At 36.6% G+C, this 19940-nt stretch overlaps 1 protein-coding gene across 4 annotated transcripts in view; it reads right to left on the bottom strand.

Annotated features, from left to right (window-relative positions):
- POLK (DNA polymerase kappa) overlaps positions 1-19940 on the bottom strand; it is a 69093-nt gene that overhangs the window by 35162 nt on the left and 13991 nt on the right. For 3 of the 4 annotated variants that reach the window (XM_058564553.1, XM_058564493.1, XM_058564735.1), the window contains exon 2: positions 5310-5479. In XM_058564553.1, the coding sequence (XP_058420536.1) occupies positions 5310-5444 (135 nt within the window). In that variant the 5' untranslated portion in view covers positions 5445-5479. Of the gene's footprint in view, positions 1-4699; positions 4807-5309; positions 5480-19940 lie in introns of those variants that run through there. The other variant, XM_058564646.1, reaches the window with a different exon arrangement.

Genomic DNA, 19940 nt, shown 5'->3' with positions numbered 1-19940 from the left:
TTGAGGAACTGCCAGACTGTTTTCCAAAGTGGCTGAACCATTTTACAATCCCATCAGCAATGTATGAGGGTTCCAATTTCTCCACATCCTTGCCAACATTTGTTATTGTCTGTCTTATTTATTATAGCCATTCTAGGCTATAATAGTGTGAATGGCATTTCACTGTGGTTTTAATTTGCATTTCTCCAATGACTAATGATATTGAACATCTTATCATGTGCTTATGAGCCATTCTTATATCCTCTTTAGTGAAATGTCTATTGATATCTTTTGCCCATTTTTTGACTGGGTTGTTTGTCTTCTTATTAATGAGTTGTAAGAATTCTTTGTATATTCTGGATGTAAGTCCTTTACCAGATGAGCATTTTGCAAATATTTACCCCAGTATGTTGCTTATCTTTTTATTTTTTAATGGTGTCTTTTGAAGTGCAAATGTTTTGAAATCTCATGAGGTCTGATTTGTCAACATTTTCTTTTATTGACTGTGCTTTTGGTGTTGTATCTAAGAAATGTTTGCCTAACCAAAGGTCTCAAAGATTTTCTCCTAACTTCTAAGTTTTATTGCTTTAGCTCTTACATCTCAGTCTATTTTGACTTAATTTTTGTGCATGGCGTGAGGTGAGGGTCTAAGTTCCTCTTTTTTGCATGTGGATATCCAGTTGTCCCAGCATTATTTGCTGAACAGACTATCCTTTTGCCTTGGTACTTTTTTAAAAAATCAATACACGAGGGCCGGCCCCGTGGCTTGGCGGTTAAGTGCAAGCGCTCCGCTGCTGGCGACCTGGGTTCGGATCCCGGCGTGCGCCGCCGCACCGCTTCTCCGGCCATGCTGAGGCCGCGTCCCACATACAGCAGCTGGAAGGATGTGCACCTATGACATACAACTATCTACCGGGGCTTTGCGGGGGGGGAAATCAATACACTATAAATATAAAGATTTATTTCTGGACTCTTAATTCTGCTTCATTGTTCTATATGCCTAGCCTTATGGCAGTACCAGACTGTCTTGGTAAGTGTAGCTTTATAGTAAGTTTTAAATAGAAAAGTCAAAGACCTCTATGTTTGTTCCTTTTCAAAACTGTTTTGGCTATTTTAGGTGTTTTGCCTTTCATATAAACTTTAGGATCTGCTTGTCAATTTCTGCATTAAAAAAAAGCCCCTGGAATTTTGATGAGGGATTACGTTGAATCTATAGATCACTTTGGGGAGAAGTGCCTTCTTAACAATATTGAGTCTTCTCATCCTTGAACACAGAATGTCTCTCCATTTTTTGGATCTTTAATTTCCCACAGCAAAGTTTTGTAATTTTCAGGACACAAGTGTTGCACTTCTTTTGAAATGCCTTAAGATTTTCCACATACAAGATCATGACATCTGCAGAGAGACAGTTTTAGTTCTTCCATTCCAATCTAGATGCCTTTTACTTCTTTTTATTGCCTGACTGCACTGGCTAGAACTTTCAGGAGTATGTTGAATCGAAGATGTGAGAGTGGACATCCTTGCCTTCTTTGATTTTCGGGGGAAAGCATTTAGTCTTCCACCATAAAGTATGATGATTACTATAGGTTTTTATAGACACTCTTTATTGGGTTGCAAAAGTTCCCTTCTATTTCAAGTTTGTTAAGAACTTTTAGCATGAATGCCTGTAGGTGCTTTTCCTGCATCTATTGAGATGACAATGTGTTTTTTTGTCCTTTATTCTATTAATGTGGTGTATTACATTAATTGATTTTTGGATGCTAAACTACCTTGCATTCCTAAGATAAATCCCACTTGATCATGGTACATAATCTTTTTTATATATTGTTGGATTAGGTTTGCTAATATTTTGTGGAGGACTTTTACATTTATAATGATCTATAATCTTATGCTTGTCTGGTTTTGGTATCAAGATGATACTGGCCTTATAGAATGAGTTGGGAAGTGTTCCATCCTTCTTTATTTTCTAGAAGAGCTTATGGAGTATTGGTATTATTTCTTCTTTAAATGTCAGATAAGCGTCCCACATACAGCAACTAGAAGGATGTGCAGCTATGACATACAACTATCTACTGGGGCTTTGGGGGAAAAAATAAATAAATAAAATTATTAAAAAAAAATTCACCAGTGAAGCCATCTTGAACTGTTCTTTGTGTGTGTGTGTGGGGGGAGGGACGGGGGGGAGATTTTTAGTTACTAATTTAATTTCTTTTCTTGTTATAGGTGTATTTAGATTCTCTATACTGTCTTCAATCAGTTTTGGAAAACTGTGAATTTCTAGAAATTTGTTCTGTTTATTGGGATTTCTTTTAAAATACTCCACGCTCCACCTCCAAAATTCAGTAGGGAGAGATAAGTTAAACAGATGAAAGAATATTTGCAAAAATGTTGATAACTACTGATGTTAGATGACGATTATCCGAGGATTCACTGTACTGTTCTCTCTAATTTTGCGTATGCTTAAAATTTTCTGAGAAAAGTTTTAAAAAAGTAAATTGCATTAAATGGAGCAGCAACAATTAGAAAATTTCAATTTAAAAAAGATATCATTTGGGGCCGGCCCCGTGGTGTAGCGGTTAAGTGTGTGCGCTCCGCTGCTGGCGGCCCGGGTTCAGATCCCGGGCACACACCAATGCACTGCTTGTCAGGCCATACTGTGGCGGCATCCCATATAAAATGGAGGAAGATGGGCATGGATGTTAGCCCAGGGCCAGTCTTCCTCAGCAAAAAAAGAGGAGGACTGGCATGGATGTTAGCTCAGGGCTGATCTTCCTCACACACACACACACAAAAAAGATATTTATGATAAACCCCCCCATTAGAGGAATATATTACATAAAAATATAAATATTTTAATATATAAAATATATGAGGTATATATTTTATGATTGATATACACATGATATATATCAATTATATGATATATGGATATATATTTTTCCTATGATTGATATATATATATCATATCATATAAAATTGATAAAGAAAAGCAAAAGTTCAAGAATACCCAAGATACTCTTGAAAAAGAACAAAGAACGGGGCTGGCCAGGTAGTGCAGCAGTTAAGTGCACATGCTCCGCTTTGGCGGCCTGGGTTCGCCGATTCAGATCCTGGGCGTGCACCGATGCACCGCTTGTCAAGCCATGCTGTGGTGACATCCCATATAAAGTAGAGGAAGATGGACACGGATGTTAGCCCAGGGCCAATCTTCCTCAGCAAGAAAAAAAAAAAAAAGAGGAGGCTTGGCATCGGATGTTAGCTCAGGGCTGATCTTCCGCACAAAAAAAAAAAAGAAAAAGAACAAAGAGCAAAAAAAGAACTTGTTCTAGCAGGCATCAAGACTTAATATTAATTAAGATCATGTGTATAGGTACAAGAACAGACAAACAATCCAGTGGAACAGAAGAAAGCACTGCAGATCAGTAGGAAAAGGATGGACTATTTAATAAATGGTACTGGGACACAGAGAAGAGAGAGGGAGGATAGGGACATCTAGGGTAACTTAAATATTATATTTCTTAACCTGAAAACTAGGCTCATAGGATTACCTTTGTGTTTTAAAATTTTGATGAAGTCTCATAAAAATAGAGAGATTAGTACAATGAACACATATATACAACCATCACTGAGATTTAACAACTGTTAACATTTTGCCATATTTCCTTCTCTGATTTTTTAAGTGAACTGTTTTAAAGTAAACTACAGATACAATGACATTTAGTATTCCATAGAGTATTTTAGTACACATCTTTAAAAATAAGGCCATTTTCCCATGTAATGATAATAACATTTTCACAGCTAATAAAATTAACAATAATACCTTAATATTATCTAGTACTCTCTCCATATTCAAACTCCCCTAAACGTTCCAAATGCATTTGTTTAAACCAGGATCTAATTAGGGTCCGTATGTTATATTTGCTTATTTTATCTCTTAATTCTCTTTTACTTTTAAAATTGTATCTACACTTTATATATTTAAGAAATTATTTTTCCCTCAATTTTTAATTTTGGAATTTGCAAATCTTCAAAAGTTGAAAGAACAGCGCAATGAACACCTATAGGTCCTCACCTAGATTCACCAATGGTTAATATTCTGCTACATTTGGTTTCTCCCCCAACTCCTATATATGTACACACACACACACACACACACACACACACCCAATTCCTACACACAAGCATACGCACACACACGTGCCCGCGCCCACACACACACACACACACACAGACTTTCCCCGTTTTTTAGCTAAAACATTTCAAAGTAAGTTGTGGATATCAGCATGTATTTCCTAAGAATAAGGATATTCTCTGAAATTTTACACTTTTCTGCATGGATATTTTATAATATATAAATGAAACCCAAAAAGTGGTCAGAAAAAACCATTAAAGAATTCTTTTATGACCTCGAAGAAAGCCGTATGTAGTCGCCTAATTCAAGTACATAAAAAGAAACAAACAAAAACCTCTGCACAGAAGAAACTATCATAAGCAAAGTCAAAAGATAAACAATAATCCACTGGAAAATTGTGTAAATAAGAAGAAGAGACAGTTTGTACATAAAGAAATAAAAGTGCCCTTTAAACATATGAAAAGATGCACAATCTCACTTTTCATAAGCAAAATACAAGTTAACGCTACACTACATTACTGTAGATTGGCAAATCTAAAAGTTTAATAACACTCTGTGTTGGCACAGTTGCAGCATGGTAATACATACTCTCATATATTGGCAGTGGAAGTGTGAGTTGATACAACCACTATGGAGGGTGATTGAGCAATTCATAACAATTATTCCACTTCTAGGAATCTCTCCTAAAGTTATACCTGCACAGATGTAAAGTTATGAAATACAAGGTTATTCAGTGTAGGATTGTTTGTAAAAACAAAAGACTAGAAATGACTTATATGTCCATCAATAAAGATTCTGACAGGTTCAATAAATTATATTCACACATGCAGGCATAAAAAAGAATCAAGAACATCTTTAATTACTTATACAGAAAGATTTCCAAGTTATACTAACTGAAATGAAAACAAAAAATACAACGATTACAGTATTCTCCTACTGGAGTTGAAAAAGGGAGAAAAAGAACATGTATGTTATTTTGCTTCTACATGCATATTATGTGCATGTGCGGTAGAAAACTGGATGGCAAGAGCAACAGAACAGAAGGGAGAATGTTCCATACCCATTTGAGTTTAACAATATTATATATTAAAATATTAAAAATTATAATAAAAAGGATATTCAAAACTTACCGATTTTTCTTTTAAACAAAGTTAAAAAGTTAGTAAACTAAAGATACTGAAAGAAACAAGAAACATACCTTTGTGGCTTCCATGATAATTTTGTTAATTTTGTCTTTATCCAATCCTTCCATTCCTGCTTTATTATCATTAAGTCCCATCCTAAGCAGAAGATCATCTTTGTAATTGTCATTCTTCTCCTTTGTGCTTTCCATGATGTAAGCCAAGCTAAAATGGCTTTTTTTATTATCTGAAAAAGCATGGAAAATAAACACTGCTTTTCAAAGCGTTCATGGTGGGGGGAGGTGGACACAAAAGTTAAAATGATATAGAAATCAGCAAAACAAAAAATAACCGTTAAGAATTTTTAGCTATTGAGAAATTATTATTACTCAGACTTTACAATTACTATCCCAAGAATACTGTACTCCTGGAGGGAAGAAGGGAATGAACCTTTCCTGCCAGCTCTGTGCCCGCCATTATGCCTGGTGCTCTACACTTGAAACTCACACAACAGCCCTGGAAGGGATCCATTACTATCCCCTACATAAAGAGAAAGACACTTGAGACTTAGTACATGTCTACTGACACAAATTTGCTAATAAGTGACACCATCTGTGTTGAAACCCAGGTCTGAGTCCAAAGTTTATGTTTTTCTCATATTAATACACTGTATAGGAAATAAATACAAAATAACACTGCCTCTACTAAACATGTTAAGTTCAATAGCATTTATTACCTACTGTATGCATAGCTCCATTCTTAAGGCAGTGAAAAAAATGCGGAAAAAAATAATAATCTATTCACTTCCAGGAAATTACTGCATTTTACAACGTTGTCACTTCTAAGGTTAAGAAAAATCCTTTCAAATAATAATTCTTTAATACCTTTATATAGTTATTCATAATTTACCTTCATATACATTAGCTTTTAAAAATATTTATAACAACCATACAAAATTGCTTTGGTTATTCTCATGTTAGGGAGAAAGAAATTGGAATTTCAGGAAGGTTAAATGAATTACCTTTTGTAAGTCTGCTAATAAGTGAAAGAACTGGGATTGGAATCCAAGTCTTCTCACTTCAAGTCTGTTGCAGCTACCATACATCACAGCTGCCTCCAATTTGGGGTTCACTTACGCTATAAATAAATGGCCAGGTGAACAGCTGCTATAAATCTACAACAAATTACGACAGGGATTTCTTATTTGCATGATTTAGAGCTCATTTACTCTGCCTTGAGGAACTTTTTGCTTGTTTGTTTTCTAGGTAACATCCATCACCACACATAGTTACAAATTCTTTTTTCTTGTGATGAGAACTTTTAAATTCTACTCTCTTAACTATAGTCACCATGCTGTACATTACATCCCCATGATTTATTTATTTTATAACTGGCAGTTGGTACCTTTTGACCCCCTTCACCCATTTTGTACCCCCTCCATTCCACAACCACCAATCTATTCTCTTTATCTATGAATTTGTTTTTTTGTTAGATTCCACATATAAGTGAGATCATACAATATTTATCTTTCTCTTTCTGACTTATTTTAGCATAATTCCCTCAAGAGAACCTTTTTTTTTTTGCTGAGGAAGATTGGTCCTGAGCTAACATCTGTTGCCAATCGTCCTCTTTTTTGCTTGAGGAAGAGTGGCCCTGAGCTAACATCTGTGCCCAGCTTCCTCTACTTTGTATGTGGGTTGCCACCACAGCGTGGCTTGATGAGTGGTGTAGGTCCGTGCCTGGGATCCAAACCCACAAACCCAGGCCGCTGAAGCAGAGTGTGTGGAACTTAACCACTATGCCACCATGCTGGCCCCAAGAGAATCTTTTGTTAACACTGCTTCCATTTTTGGCACTATCAAAGAATAAGAAAAATTATGGAACAGAAGTTGAATACCGTGATTATTAGTGATAGTTCCATTAGAAAAAAATAGTGTACATCACATTAGTTCTCAAACTTTGCCACGCACCAGGCCTACCTGGAGAGATTCTAAAACTCTTGATGCCCAGGTTGCATCCCATACTAAACAAATCAGAAAGTCTGGGAGTAGGAGCCAAATGTCAGTATTTTAAAACAATGCCCAGGTAATTCCAATGTGCCCCAAGGAACAGGAACCACTGGTGACATTGCTTCTCAGTACTCTAGGGAATATAGGTTGGTTTTCTGTTTTTATCGTTTGAATTTTTTTTCTCTGTAACTATCACATTCAGCTTAATATTACCCTATATTTTGCCTTATGCTTATGCTTTAGTAATCAATTACTTGTCCTTTTCTAGTAAAACAGGTGAATGTAATTCATTCATAATTTTCTTGTATCAAGACTACTGAAGAGTGAAGAGGCTAAATGAAAACATCCTCCATTTAAGCTGCCTTGTCCTTTAAATGATGAGATGCATGAAAGGAAAAGAAATGTTTTTTTGAATGCTTACTACTTCACGTAAGGTATATTACTTAGGCCAAAACCGCTGAGAATAATTGGTTTTGGTCCTTAATTGGGTCAGAAGAACTGGGCTATCAGCAATACTGATGCCATCAAAGTTGTGAGATAGGTAACGTTAGTTTTCAGCTACCTTCCTGCCTTGTTGATGCCCAATTACCAGGCAACTTCTGTCCAGTTTCATGGGTGTAGGTTTACTATCATTTACAGGCTAACGACTTCCCAGTTTGCAGCTCCAGTCCAAGTGCCTGTCTGACATCTCAAAGTTAACTTGTCCAAAACTGATCTTCTCACATGCCGCCATCTCCCACACCAGCTCCACCTGCAGCCTTCCTCATCTCAGTTGAGGGAAATCCCAACCCCTTCCAATTGGTCATGCAAATCACCTTGTGGTCATTCTTGACCCCCCTCTTTCTCATACATCCAACATCCAAACTGTCAGGAAATCCTGGGGGCTCTGCTTTCAAAATGAGCCCTGAATGTAACCACTTCTCACTACTGTCACTCTGGTCTGAACCACCAATATCTCTTGCCTGGATTATTGCAATAGCCTCTTAAATAGTCTGTTTCTGCCCTTGCCCTCCTACAGTCAATTATCAACACTAGCCCAACTGACTCCTTTAAATCACAAGTTAGTCATGTCACTCCTCTGCTGAAAACTGTACAATGGCACCCCATCTCACTCCAGAATAAAGCCCAAAGTCCTTACAGAATCTGGATCCCAGCTACCTGTTACCTGTCTACCCTCACACCTGTCTAATATTCTCCCCCTTGCTCACAACTCTCCGGCCACACTGGTCTCTTTGCTCCTCCTCAAATCTCTAGGCACACTCCTTGAGACCTTTTGCACTGGCTGTTCCTTTCTCTTGGAGGGTTCTTCCGCCAGATGTCCTCTTGACTAACCTTACTTATCTCCTTCAAGTCTTTGCTTAAATGTCATCCTCTCAGTGAGGGTCTACCCTGACCTCTTGATTTAAAATTGCAGCCTGATTATCCCTTCCAACCCCGATTCCCAATGCTCCATTGTTTTTCATAGTCCTTATTATTTCCCAATATAATACATCCCCAAAGATTTTTCAACTTTACGATGGTGCAAAAGCCATAGGCATTCAGTAGAAACCATACTTCGAATTCTGAACTTTGATCTTTCCCCAGGATAGCGATACACAGTACAATCCTCTCTCTTTCTCTCGTGATGCTGGGCAGGGAGCTGCAGCACCCAGTGGGCCACAGGATCATGAGGGTGAACAACCGATATACTCACAACCATTCTGTTTTTCACTTTCAGTACAGTAGTCAATCAATTACATGAGCTATTCAATATTTTATTATAAAATAGGCTTCATGTGAGATGATTTTGCCCAACTGTAGGCTAATGTAAGTATTCTGAGCACGTTTATCATGGTTAAGGTAGGCTAGGCTAAACTATCATGTTCGGTAGATTAGGTGTATTAAACGCATTTTTGACTTATGATATTTTCAACTTAGGATGGGTTTATTGGGACATAACCCCAACGTAAGTTGAGGAAGATCTGTATATAAGTTCACTTATAATGTTTATTGTCCATTTCCCCCGTGAAAATGTAGGTTCCAAGAGGGCAGGGACCTTTTTTTTTTTCTTTAATGTATCCCAAACGCCTCAAACAGTACTTGGTACACAGTAGGTGCTCAATAAATATTTGTTTGATATTGAATGACTGAACTCAGTTTATATCATTTTCCCATTCTTTTATTCACATAGCAAGGTCACATAATCACATTAAAAACTGGGGAGAAAAACTGCTTTTCTGAAGTTAATAATTTCAAAATATTTGCAGTTTTTCTTTATTTCAACATTAAATATATAAGGACAACTATATGAGCTAAACAACCTCTGATTTTATAAACCTTGTTTTCCTAAGACATTTAATGGTTAAATTGGTTTATTAAAGTTTATTAAAGCTTTTGGGACTTGTATTAGAACATAAGAATATTTTGAATTTACATATGAGAATGCTCGCTAGGCTCCATTAATATTCAAAAGATTCTAGCTTATATTTATTCTTTGGGAAATTAAGTTGCTTTGTTAAATTTAAATTTCTTTGATTAAATACTTTCCAATTATATTTAAGTCTAAGAAAAATTATCGGAGAAAAGTAATAAACAACATACTAAGTGTTAGGATACTTGGATCTTGATGAGTTCCTTTTGGTACTATCATTTATGTCGCTGTGGTAAGCCTGCTTTGTTTTTATTGGTATTTCTATTATTTTCAAATTTCTAAAATCTCTTATTAGTCTTGGTTATCTCTGTTCTTCCCATTAGTTCTTACTGAGTTTCTTTATCTAGAAATCCATAAATTGAAAGGGAGAGTTCCTAGCAAGAGACGATCACAAAGTATAATGATTTTCCATATTTTTCTGGGAAGTGAGATCTAATATTATTTCAAATTGCTTTGTGAGGGCAGCATATAATGTAAGTGCCCAGTATGGTGTCTGGTACATGATAAACTCTCAATCAATAGTGTCATTATTATTAAAGTTAGGCCAAATTTCCAGAGCTGTGACAATCACTAGTCTTATTTTTCTTCTCTCTCTTTAAGATAAAGAGACTATAGGGGCCGGCCCGGTGGCGTGGTGGTTAAGTGCGCACTCTGCTTTGGTGGCCCGGGTTCACAGGTTTAGATCCTAGGGAAGGACCTACACCACTCATCAAGCCACGCTGTGGTGGTGACCCAAATACAAAACAGAGGAAGATGGGCACAGATGTTAGTTCAGGGCCATTCATCAAGCAAAAAGAAGAAGATTGGCAACAGGTGTTAGCTCAGGGCCAATCTTCCTCACCAAAAAAAAAAAAAAAAAGATAAAGAGACCACATAAAGGAACAGGGTACACCTAAGCATCCTTGAGAAAAAGTCCAAGTTCACAGATCATATAGATGAATTTTATTTGTTTGTTTTGCTTCCAAAGAAGTATCTGTTGTATGATTACTATGCACTATCATATATAAAGTCCCAAAGCCTATAATGGATCTAACTGTGATTTTATAAACAAAAGTTTTTTTGAAAAAGAAAATGGTCAAACATATTTATGGCTTGATATTACAGAATAGAGTCTGCTTCACTTCAACTCAGAAGCACAAACAGTAATGCAGAACTCAAAGGAAAGCACTCTGGGTTCTTGTGGTTTAGCATATTGGTTTAAAAGCACATTTTCTCTGAAAATATTCAAATTCTTCCCAGTCTGATTCTACCACTGACTATTCAGGTTACCACTTAAAAAACATACGGCCAACTGTTTTTGGTGGTAGTAAGGACGGAAAATTAGAATGTTTCAGAGGAAATTCTAAGGAGGAAGTTTTAGTGCGGTAGGGTTCCTCCTACCTATAAAAAGCACACAAAACTATGTAAACACTATCATAAGTGCTAAGCATATTGACCAAAGTCACCTGGAATTAATCTATCAGAAAATATGCAAAATATACTAAGGGCAATAAGAGAGAGAGGGAAGGAGGGGAGTGGGAGGCAAGGGGAGGGGGAGAGAGGAGAAAGAGGGAAAACTAAATATAGTAAAGTCCCTTGGTGGAGCTTGCTTCCTATTTCTAATATACTATAAATAACCAAACCCAATAATGCCCCCAAAAAACCTTATATGGCTTAAACCATAATTTTTACATAATGGGAATGAAAGCACAGATGCAACTGTATGTTTAGCTTTAGCTTTTAATACCTTTGCAAAATAAGATGTAGGAAAATTTCAAAATTATTTCAGACTGGATTATTTGAAAGATTTAAAAATTTATTTATATCATTGAGAGAAATAACAGAAACAATGTAACCCCTCAGATCCTAAACCAAGGGGATGTATGCTAAAAGAAAAATCAAGTTCCCACCAAGGACACAGGGTCTACTCTTTAAGAGAGAACCATGCATATATTCTCTCTGACTGCCTTTTTCCTTCCTAAGTTTTCTACTCATTTAATTTATTCCAGTGAAGAAGAATGAGACAGAACACAGTCTAAAAACCTACTCTACCTACCTAATCCTAAAGACATACCAAATTCACTCTTATTGAATAATAAATCGGAACTATCTGCTTCTTTAGTACAGAATGAAAAATATCCTGATACAAAACACATTAACTGAAGCATCAATTCAAAGGTAAATTCCCCAAAGCTGAATTTATAAGTTTCTATTTTGATGGTGAGTTGCATATTTTGTAAAAAGCCTTCCAGGTTCTTTAACAACAAAAACCTTGTTTACATTCAGAAATAAATAAACTCAGGACATTTAACAATTGTGAAAAATTTAGTTTATATCTTATAAAAGCTGATTGTTTCTGGGGATGTTGATTCATTAACATGAAGGAGGTAGGCTGAGAGGCTCTTTCTTTGGGTACTAGATCAAGTTAGCAAAAATATTTACTTACATAGAAGTGATACCAAACAGAATAATTTTGTTTTAGTTGAGGTATATAAAGCAAAGTGCACAAATCTTAAGGGATAATTAAATATATATGTTCTTCGAAGGAGGAAAAGGTTCTCCTGTAGTACCTTTTTCGGTACTGTAATAATTTTTTAAGTTCTACAATCTCAAATGTTACCATTTTAATATAAAATTACATAAGAAGCCAGGATAATAAGGTAGGGTTACACTACAATGGGAAACTGAGCTATTATACTCTTTATCACTATACCAGGTCCTACATTATTGGAAGAAAAATATTGAATAAAGTCAGAAAGAGTTGTACTAGATATTATTTTCCTTTTCTGGAAAAATGATCCTTTCAATTATCCCCTCTGCCAAACTGCTCCAGTTTTTTGAGTCCTAATCTTGATATTATTTCTTTATCCACTGCTACTGATTTCTTTTCTTTCTTTTTTTTTTTTTGTGAGGAAGATCAGCCCTGAGCTATCATCCATGCTAATCCTCCTCTTTTTGCTGAGGAAGACCGGCTCTGAGTTAACATCTATTGCCAATCCTCCTCCTTTTTTTTTTTCCCCCAAAGCCCCAGTAGATAGTTGTATGTCATAGTTGCACATCCTTCTAGTTGCTGTATGTGGGACTTGGCCTCAACATGGCCAGAGAAGCGGTACGTCGGTGCGTGCCCGGGATCCGAACCTAGGCCGCCAGTAGCAGAGCGTGTGCACCCAACCGCTAAGCCACAGGGCCGGCCCTGCTGCTAATTTCTTAGGTTTCTTATAGCTCTAAGCTATTAGCAAGAGTTTAAAACACTCGAGCAACATAACCCTTTTCAAATGAAATCTTAAGTAAAACCTCAAACTTTTCCTTAAATCTTTGTTCTACAAATGCTGTGCAGCTCTCCTATAATTTCTTCATATATATTCTATCACTAATGTAAAAGAATAAGTAGGTAGCCTACAGAAAAGGGAAAATTAACAGCAACCTTCATTTCTTTGATTCTCCTAATTCCTTAGAAATATCTGTGTGAACACTGATATATATTGAAATTGTTACCAACTCCAAGACTACACTAACAGCATCTGGAATTTACATTAAATTAGCAAAAATAATTATTCTAATTGATGAGATAATCTCTCCTCTTCCCAGGGTTATATGCTGTAACTGGAGGGGGAATAATAGTGGTTTCTTCTCATTGATATTTAATTTGTTTTGAAGCTGCAAATAACATTAAAGGAAGACATGTGAAAGGGAGCATGGGTGGCCCCGTGGCTTACCGGTTAAGTGTGCGTGCTCCGCTACTGGCGGCCGGGGTTTGGATCCCCGGCGCAGGCAGCGACGCACCACTTGTCCGGCCATGCTGAGGCCACGTCCCACATACAGCAACTAGAAGGATGTGCAACTAGGACATACAACTATCTACTGGGGCTTTGGGTAGAAAAAGGGAAAAAAAAAAAAAGAGGAGGATTGGCATGGATGTTAGCTCAGGGCTGATCTTCCTCACAAAAAAAAAAAACCTTGTAAAACACTGAGCTAGAATAATTTATTAAACTATCATCTGTTACACAATAAGTGATTTATGTTACTTAATGAAAGCTATTAACCCATAAAAGGAAAAGCAGTCCAGACTTACTGATATCTATTTTTTCCTTAATGAGATCTAAATATAACTGCTTATTTTAAGACAGAGAAGACTTAATAAAAACAGTTCAATCCAAGAGGCATTTTAATATAGTGCAAAGAGTACTTGCGTTGAAGCCAGACAGACCTGGATTTAGATTTAGAAGCAGACAGACCTGGATTTAGATTTAAACTCTGAAATTTAACTAGTTGTGTCATCTTAGGCAATTTATGTGATTTCAAGGTCTATGAATCTTGGTATCTTGGTCTGTAAACCTTACTTCCCAGGGTTGTTGAGGATTCAGTGTATAAAATGTAAGAGCCCCTAGCATAGTAAATACACAGTAAGCATGCAACAAATGTGGATTCTCTCCTCTTTCATTCTTATTTATTTCTCTAAAATGTGACCAAGGCTACAGGCCTGGCTGCAAATACGAGCATGTAATTGATTGAGAAATCAAGGAAAAGAAAGAAAAATCTTCATTACTAAATAAATGACAAGTGAAAAAAATCACCCCCCTCCCCAGCCACCACACAAAATGCCACCTAACTTTAGGGAAGTCAGAAAGAACAAAAGGCACCCACCCCTCGGATCCTGCGGAATTTGGTGAACCAACAAGAGAATATTCTTCACGGCTTTTAAGGCTTTACCACTGCCATGATCCCAAAATTCAAATCAAGGTACCAAGCAGTTATATTTTAGTTTCCTTAAGTCAATGAATACAATATTAAGGTAACCAAGTCTAGACACATATGAAATTTCAATATTTATACCTAATGTTGAATTTGATCTCATAATGCTTAACTGCATGAATGCACTGGCATAATGTGTTTGGCACGACTGATTTAAAAATCACATATATTACTGTCTAGGATATGTGCAGAAATACTTTATATTAATGAAGCTTGACAAATAAATGCACTTCTAATGTTAAAAAAATCACATTACTGTACTTCCAAGAATAAATCAAGTTTTCAGGGTAAGGTTTTTTTTTTTGTTTGTTTGTTTTTTTAATTTTTTGTTTATTGCAGTAACATTGGTTTATAACATTGCAAAAATTTCAGGTGTACATCATTGTACTTCTATTTCTGCATGGACTACATCATGTTCACCACCCAAATACTAATTACAACCCATCACCACACACATGTACCGAATTATCCCTTTCACCCTCCTCCCTCCCCCCTTCCCCTCTGGTAACCACCAATCCAATCTCTGTCCCTATGTGTTTGTTTATTGTTGTTATTATCTACTACTTAATGAAGGAAATTATACGGTATTTGGCCTTCTCCCTCTGACTTATTTCACTTTGCATTATACCCTCAATGTCCATCCATGTTGTCACAAATGGCTGGATTTCGTCGTTTCTTATGGCTGAGTAGTATTCCATTGTGTATATATACCACAGCTTCTTTATCCCTTCGTCCCTTGATGGGCACTTAGGTTGCTTCCAAGTCTTGGCTATTGTGAATAAGGCTGCAATGAACACAGGGGTGCATGTACCTTTGCAAATTGGTGTTTTCCAGTTCTTTGGATAAATACCCAACAGTGGAATAGCTGGATCATATGGTAGTTCTATCGTTGATTTTTTGAGAAATCTCCATACTGTTTTCCATAGTGGCTGGACCAGTTTGCACTCCCACCAGCAGTGTATGAGAGTTCCCTTCTCTCCACATCCTCTCCAACACATGTTGTTTCCTGTCTTGTTAATTATAGCCATTCTGACGGGCGTTAGGTGATATCTCATTGTAGTTTTGATTTGCATTTCCCTGATAGTTAGTGATTTTGAACATCTTTTCATGTGTCTGCTGGCCATCTGTATATCTTCTTTGGAGAAATGTCTGTTCAGGTCTTTTGCCCATTTTTTAATTGGGTTGTTAGTTTTTTTGTTGTTGAGATGCATGAGTTCTTTATATATTTTGGAGATTAAGCCCTTATCAGATGTATGGTTTGCAAATATCTTCTCCCAATTGTTAGGTTGTCTTTTCGTTTTGTTGATGGTTTCCTTTGCTGTGCAGAAGCTTTTTAGTTTGATGTAGTCCCATTTGTTTATTTTTTCTATTGTTTCTCTTGCCCGGTCAGATGTGGTGTTTGAAAAGATGTTGCTAAGACCGATGTCGAAGAGCGTACTGCCTATGTTTTCTTCTAGAACTTTCACAGTTTCAGGTCTTACATTCAAGTCTTTAATCCATTTGGAGTTAATTTTTGTGTATGGTGTAAGGTAAGGATCTACTTTCATTTTTTTGCATATGGCTATCCAGTTTTCCCAACACCATTTGTTGAAGAGACTTTCTTTTCCCCATTGTATGTTCTTGGCTCCTTTGTCAAAGATTAGCTGTCCATAGATTAATAAATTAAATCCCAGGATACACCCAAGACAATCTCTGGAACTCTAGTTTAGAACATGCATATTTTAAAAATTCTTATATTAACAGATAATTTTAATCTCTTAATCTAAAAGTCCACTTGTATTATATAACCTTCACAGGTAAGCAAATGCATCTCTGCCTCTGCAGAACTCCACAATTTTCTTAAAACATGGAAAATGAATCCCCTGCCTTGGTTTCCTTGTGGAATTTTTCTTTTAGATTTCCAATCTAGTAATTGTTGGAAACATTTCTACTGTCCTGACCAGGCCTCAAAGGGTTGGGAGTCAAGTAGACTCTGAAAACAACATCCATTTATTTCAACAGAGATTAAAACCACATAGCTTGTTACCTCCTTTACTCAAAGGCTTAGAGTTAAGAATAATAGCAACGTAGTTTGGGGACGTAAAATCTAGTCCCTGCTATGTGACCATAATTTCTAAAAGGTTAAAATAGGGCCGGCCCCATGGCTTAGTGGTTAAATGCATGCGCTCCCCTGCTGGCGGCCCGGGGTTTGGATCCCGGGCCCGCACCGACGCACCGCTTGTCTGGCCATGCTGTGGCTGCGTCCCACATACAGCAACTAGAAGGATGTGCAGCTATGACATACAACTATCTACTGGGGCTTTGGGGGAAAAAAATATATAAATAAAATTATAAAAGGTTAAAATAATGTATTCATCTTTATTAAAGGTAAGAGCTTGAATTTATCAGATTTCAGAATTTTAAACCATAATGGCACTAGCATATTTGCAAAACCTACTAAGTTAATATTTTTGCCAAAAACCAGTTGCCAATCCCAGTAAACTACCATGGTTAATTCTGACCCTGTTATTAAATCTGCACATGGTATAGCATTATGAAAACTGGTCAAATGTTGACAGTATCTCCCAGCATATGAAGCATTCATTTCTATACTGTCGAGTACCCTAAGAAAAAAAATTTGTTCTACAAATGAAATATGCATTTCCTAATAATACTAAAATAATTACTTATAATATACTTCACAGATGCTAAGAAAACCAAGAAAAAGGTACAACAAACGAATACCATACTGTGTAATTGACTTACTTCTTATGAACAAAATACAGCAGAAGTGATGAGATGTCATGTCCAAAAATGGGGTATAAAAGAATGTGACTTCTGGGCCAGCCCTGGTGGCCTAGTGGTTAAGTTCGGTGCCCTCTGCTTTTGGTCCGGGTTCGGTTCCCAGGTGCAGACCCACACGACTGTCTGTCAGTGGCCATGCTGTGGTGGCAGCTCACACACAAAAAGAGGAAGACTGGCAGTGGATGTTAGCTTAGGGCGAATCTTCCTCAGCAAAAAAAAAAAAAAGAACGTGACTTCTATCTTGGATGTTCTCATTCTCACTTGGATTACTCACCCTGGGGAAGCCAGCTGCCATGTGAGGCAGCCCTGAGAGGAGGCCTATGTGAGTTAGCTTGGAAGTGGATCCTCCTCCAGTCAAGTTTTCAGATAAACTGCCCTGGACAATAGCTTAACTACAATCTCACGAGCCGGAGGCACCCAGTTAAATCACACCAGGATCCTTGTTCCACAGACACTCTGAGATAGTAAATTTATAGTTTACTCTCAAATTCTATAATTATCTCATTAAGGATCAGCACTGGTCCACAGACCACATTTTGAGTAGCACTGCTATAAAACAACTGTATACTAAAGATTAGTAATGTTTTCATTTGAATAAAAGTGAAAATTTAAAACATACTAATAAACTTATCAACTGAATAATGTTTATGCCAAATAACTTTATCTCCTGGAATCTGTGCAGGAAAAAATAAGGCAATATTTTTTGCACTACTCAGAACAACTAAAATATACATTTCAAGAGGGTAAAAACTGGTACAGTGCTAGGCCAGTAAGCCTTTTATTTAATGAATGTATCATGAATGAATGAATGATGGGCAGATTAATATACAAAAAGGAATAAAATTAATGGTACCACCTCAGTTAAGTCTTTTTACATGCAATAATTGTAAAAGCTAACATTTGGATCTTAATAATGTTTTACAACATGGATTATCCTATTTAATCTCCATAAGAGATGAGGAAACTGAGGTGCAAATTTAATAGGTAGCTTAGATAAGGTCATACAGATTAGGGACTGTATTTCAGGTCTGGCTTCAAAGCCCTCACACTTAACCGTTACACTATAAATACAAGGAGAGTAAAATACAAAATTAGTGGGAACAGTAGTTGTTTTGCAGACTGATAATGGAAGTAACGTGAAAGTGGTGTGAATGATAACAGATACAATATCATACATTATACTATAATAGAAGGCACAATTTATGGTCTAAATTTATCTTTAAGTGACATTATATTTTGAAAACTCTCTAGAAGCCTAAGAAGTCTTCAAATGAAGAATATGAAACAATGACAAGGAAACTAAAATAAAATTATGAAAATATGATGTCCATTCAGACTTTTCTAAAAACCATGAACTTTTTTTTTTTTTTATTGATGTTTTAATGGTTTCTAACATTGTGAAATTTTGGGTTGTACATTTTTGTTTGTCCATCACCATATATATGACTCCCTTCACCCCTTGTGCCCACCCCCCACCCCCACTGCCCCTGGTAACCACAGTCCAGTTTTCTCTGTCCATGTGTTGGTTTATATTCCACATATGAGTGAGATCATACAGTGTTTGTCTTTCTCTTTCTGGCTTATTTCACTTAACATAATATGCTCCAGGCCCATCCATGTTGTTGCAAATGGGACGATTTTGTCTTTTTTTATGGCTGAGTAGTATTCCATTGTATATATATACCACATTTTCTTAATCCAATCGTCAGTCGAGGGACACTTAGGTTGCTTCCACTTCTTGGCTATGGTGAATAATGCTGCAATGAACATAGGGGTGCATAAGCCTCTTTGGATTGTTGATTTCAGGTGCGTTGGATAGATTCCCAGTAGTGGGATGGCTGGATCATAGAGTATTTCTATTTTTAATTCTTTGAGGAATCTCCATACCGTTTTCCATAGAGGCTGCACCAATTTGCATTCCCACCAGCTGTGTATGAGGGTTCCTGTTTCTCCACATCCTCTCCAACATTTGTTGTTTTTTGTCTTGGTGATTATAGCCATTCTAACAGGCGTGAGGTGGTATCTTAGTGTTGTTTTGATTTGCATTTCCCTGATGATTAGTGATGTTGAGCATCTTTTCATGTGCCTATTGGCCATCTGTATATCTTCTTTGGAGAAGTGTCTGTTCATTTCCTCTGCCCATTTTTTGATCGGGTTGTTTGTTTTTTTGTTGTTCAATTGTGTGAGTTCTTTATATATTATGGAGATCAACCCCTTGTCAGATGTATGTTTTGCAAATATTCTCTCCCAGCTGGTTGGTTGTCTGTTCATCTTGATTCTGGTTTCATTTGTCTTATAAAAGCTCTTTAATCTGATAAAGTCCCACTTGTTTATTTTTTCTTTAGTTTCCCTAATCTGGGTAGGCATGTCATCTGAAAAGATTCCTTTAAAACCAATGTCAAATAGTGTGTTGCCTGTATTTTCTTCTATGAGTTTTATAGTTTCAGGTCTCACCTTCAGGTCTCTGATCCATTTTGAGTTAATTTTTGTGAATGGCGATAGCACATGGTCCACTTTCATTCTTTTGCATGTGGCTGTCCAGTTTTCCCAACACCATTTATTGAAGAGACTTTCCTTTCTCCATTGCATGTTCTTAGCACCTTTGTCGAAAATTAGCTGTCCGTATATGTGTGGTAAAAACCATGAACTTTTTAAAGAAATATTAATAGATGAGGTTTTTTGAGTATCCTGAAATCTGAAAAACATTGTACAAAGAAAATATATTTGGGGATCAACTGCAGATCTTCCTTGTGATCCGAAGGGCAATTTTTTCA

This window comes from Diceros bicornis, chromosome 1, assembly GCF_020826845.1.
Source record: "Diceros bicornis minor isolate mBicDic1 chromosome 1, mDicBic1.mat.cur, whole genome shotgun sequence".
Taxonomy (NCBI): Eukaryota; Metazoa; Chordata; class Mammalia; order Perissodactyla; family Rhinocerotidae; genus Diceros; species Diceros bicornis.
This window is presented reverse-complemented; position numbering and strand designations above follow the sequence as displayed.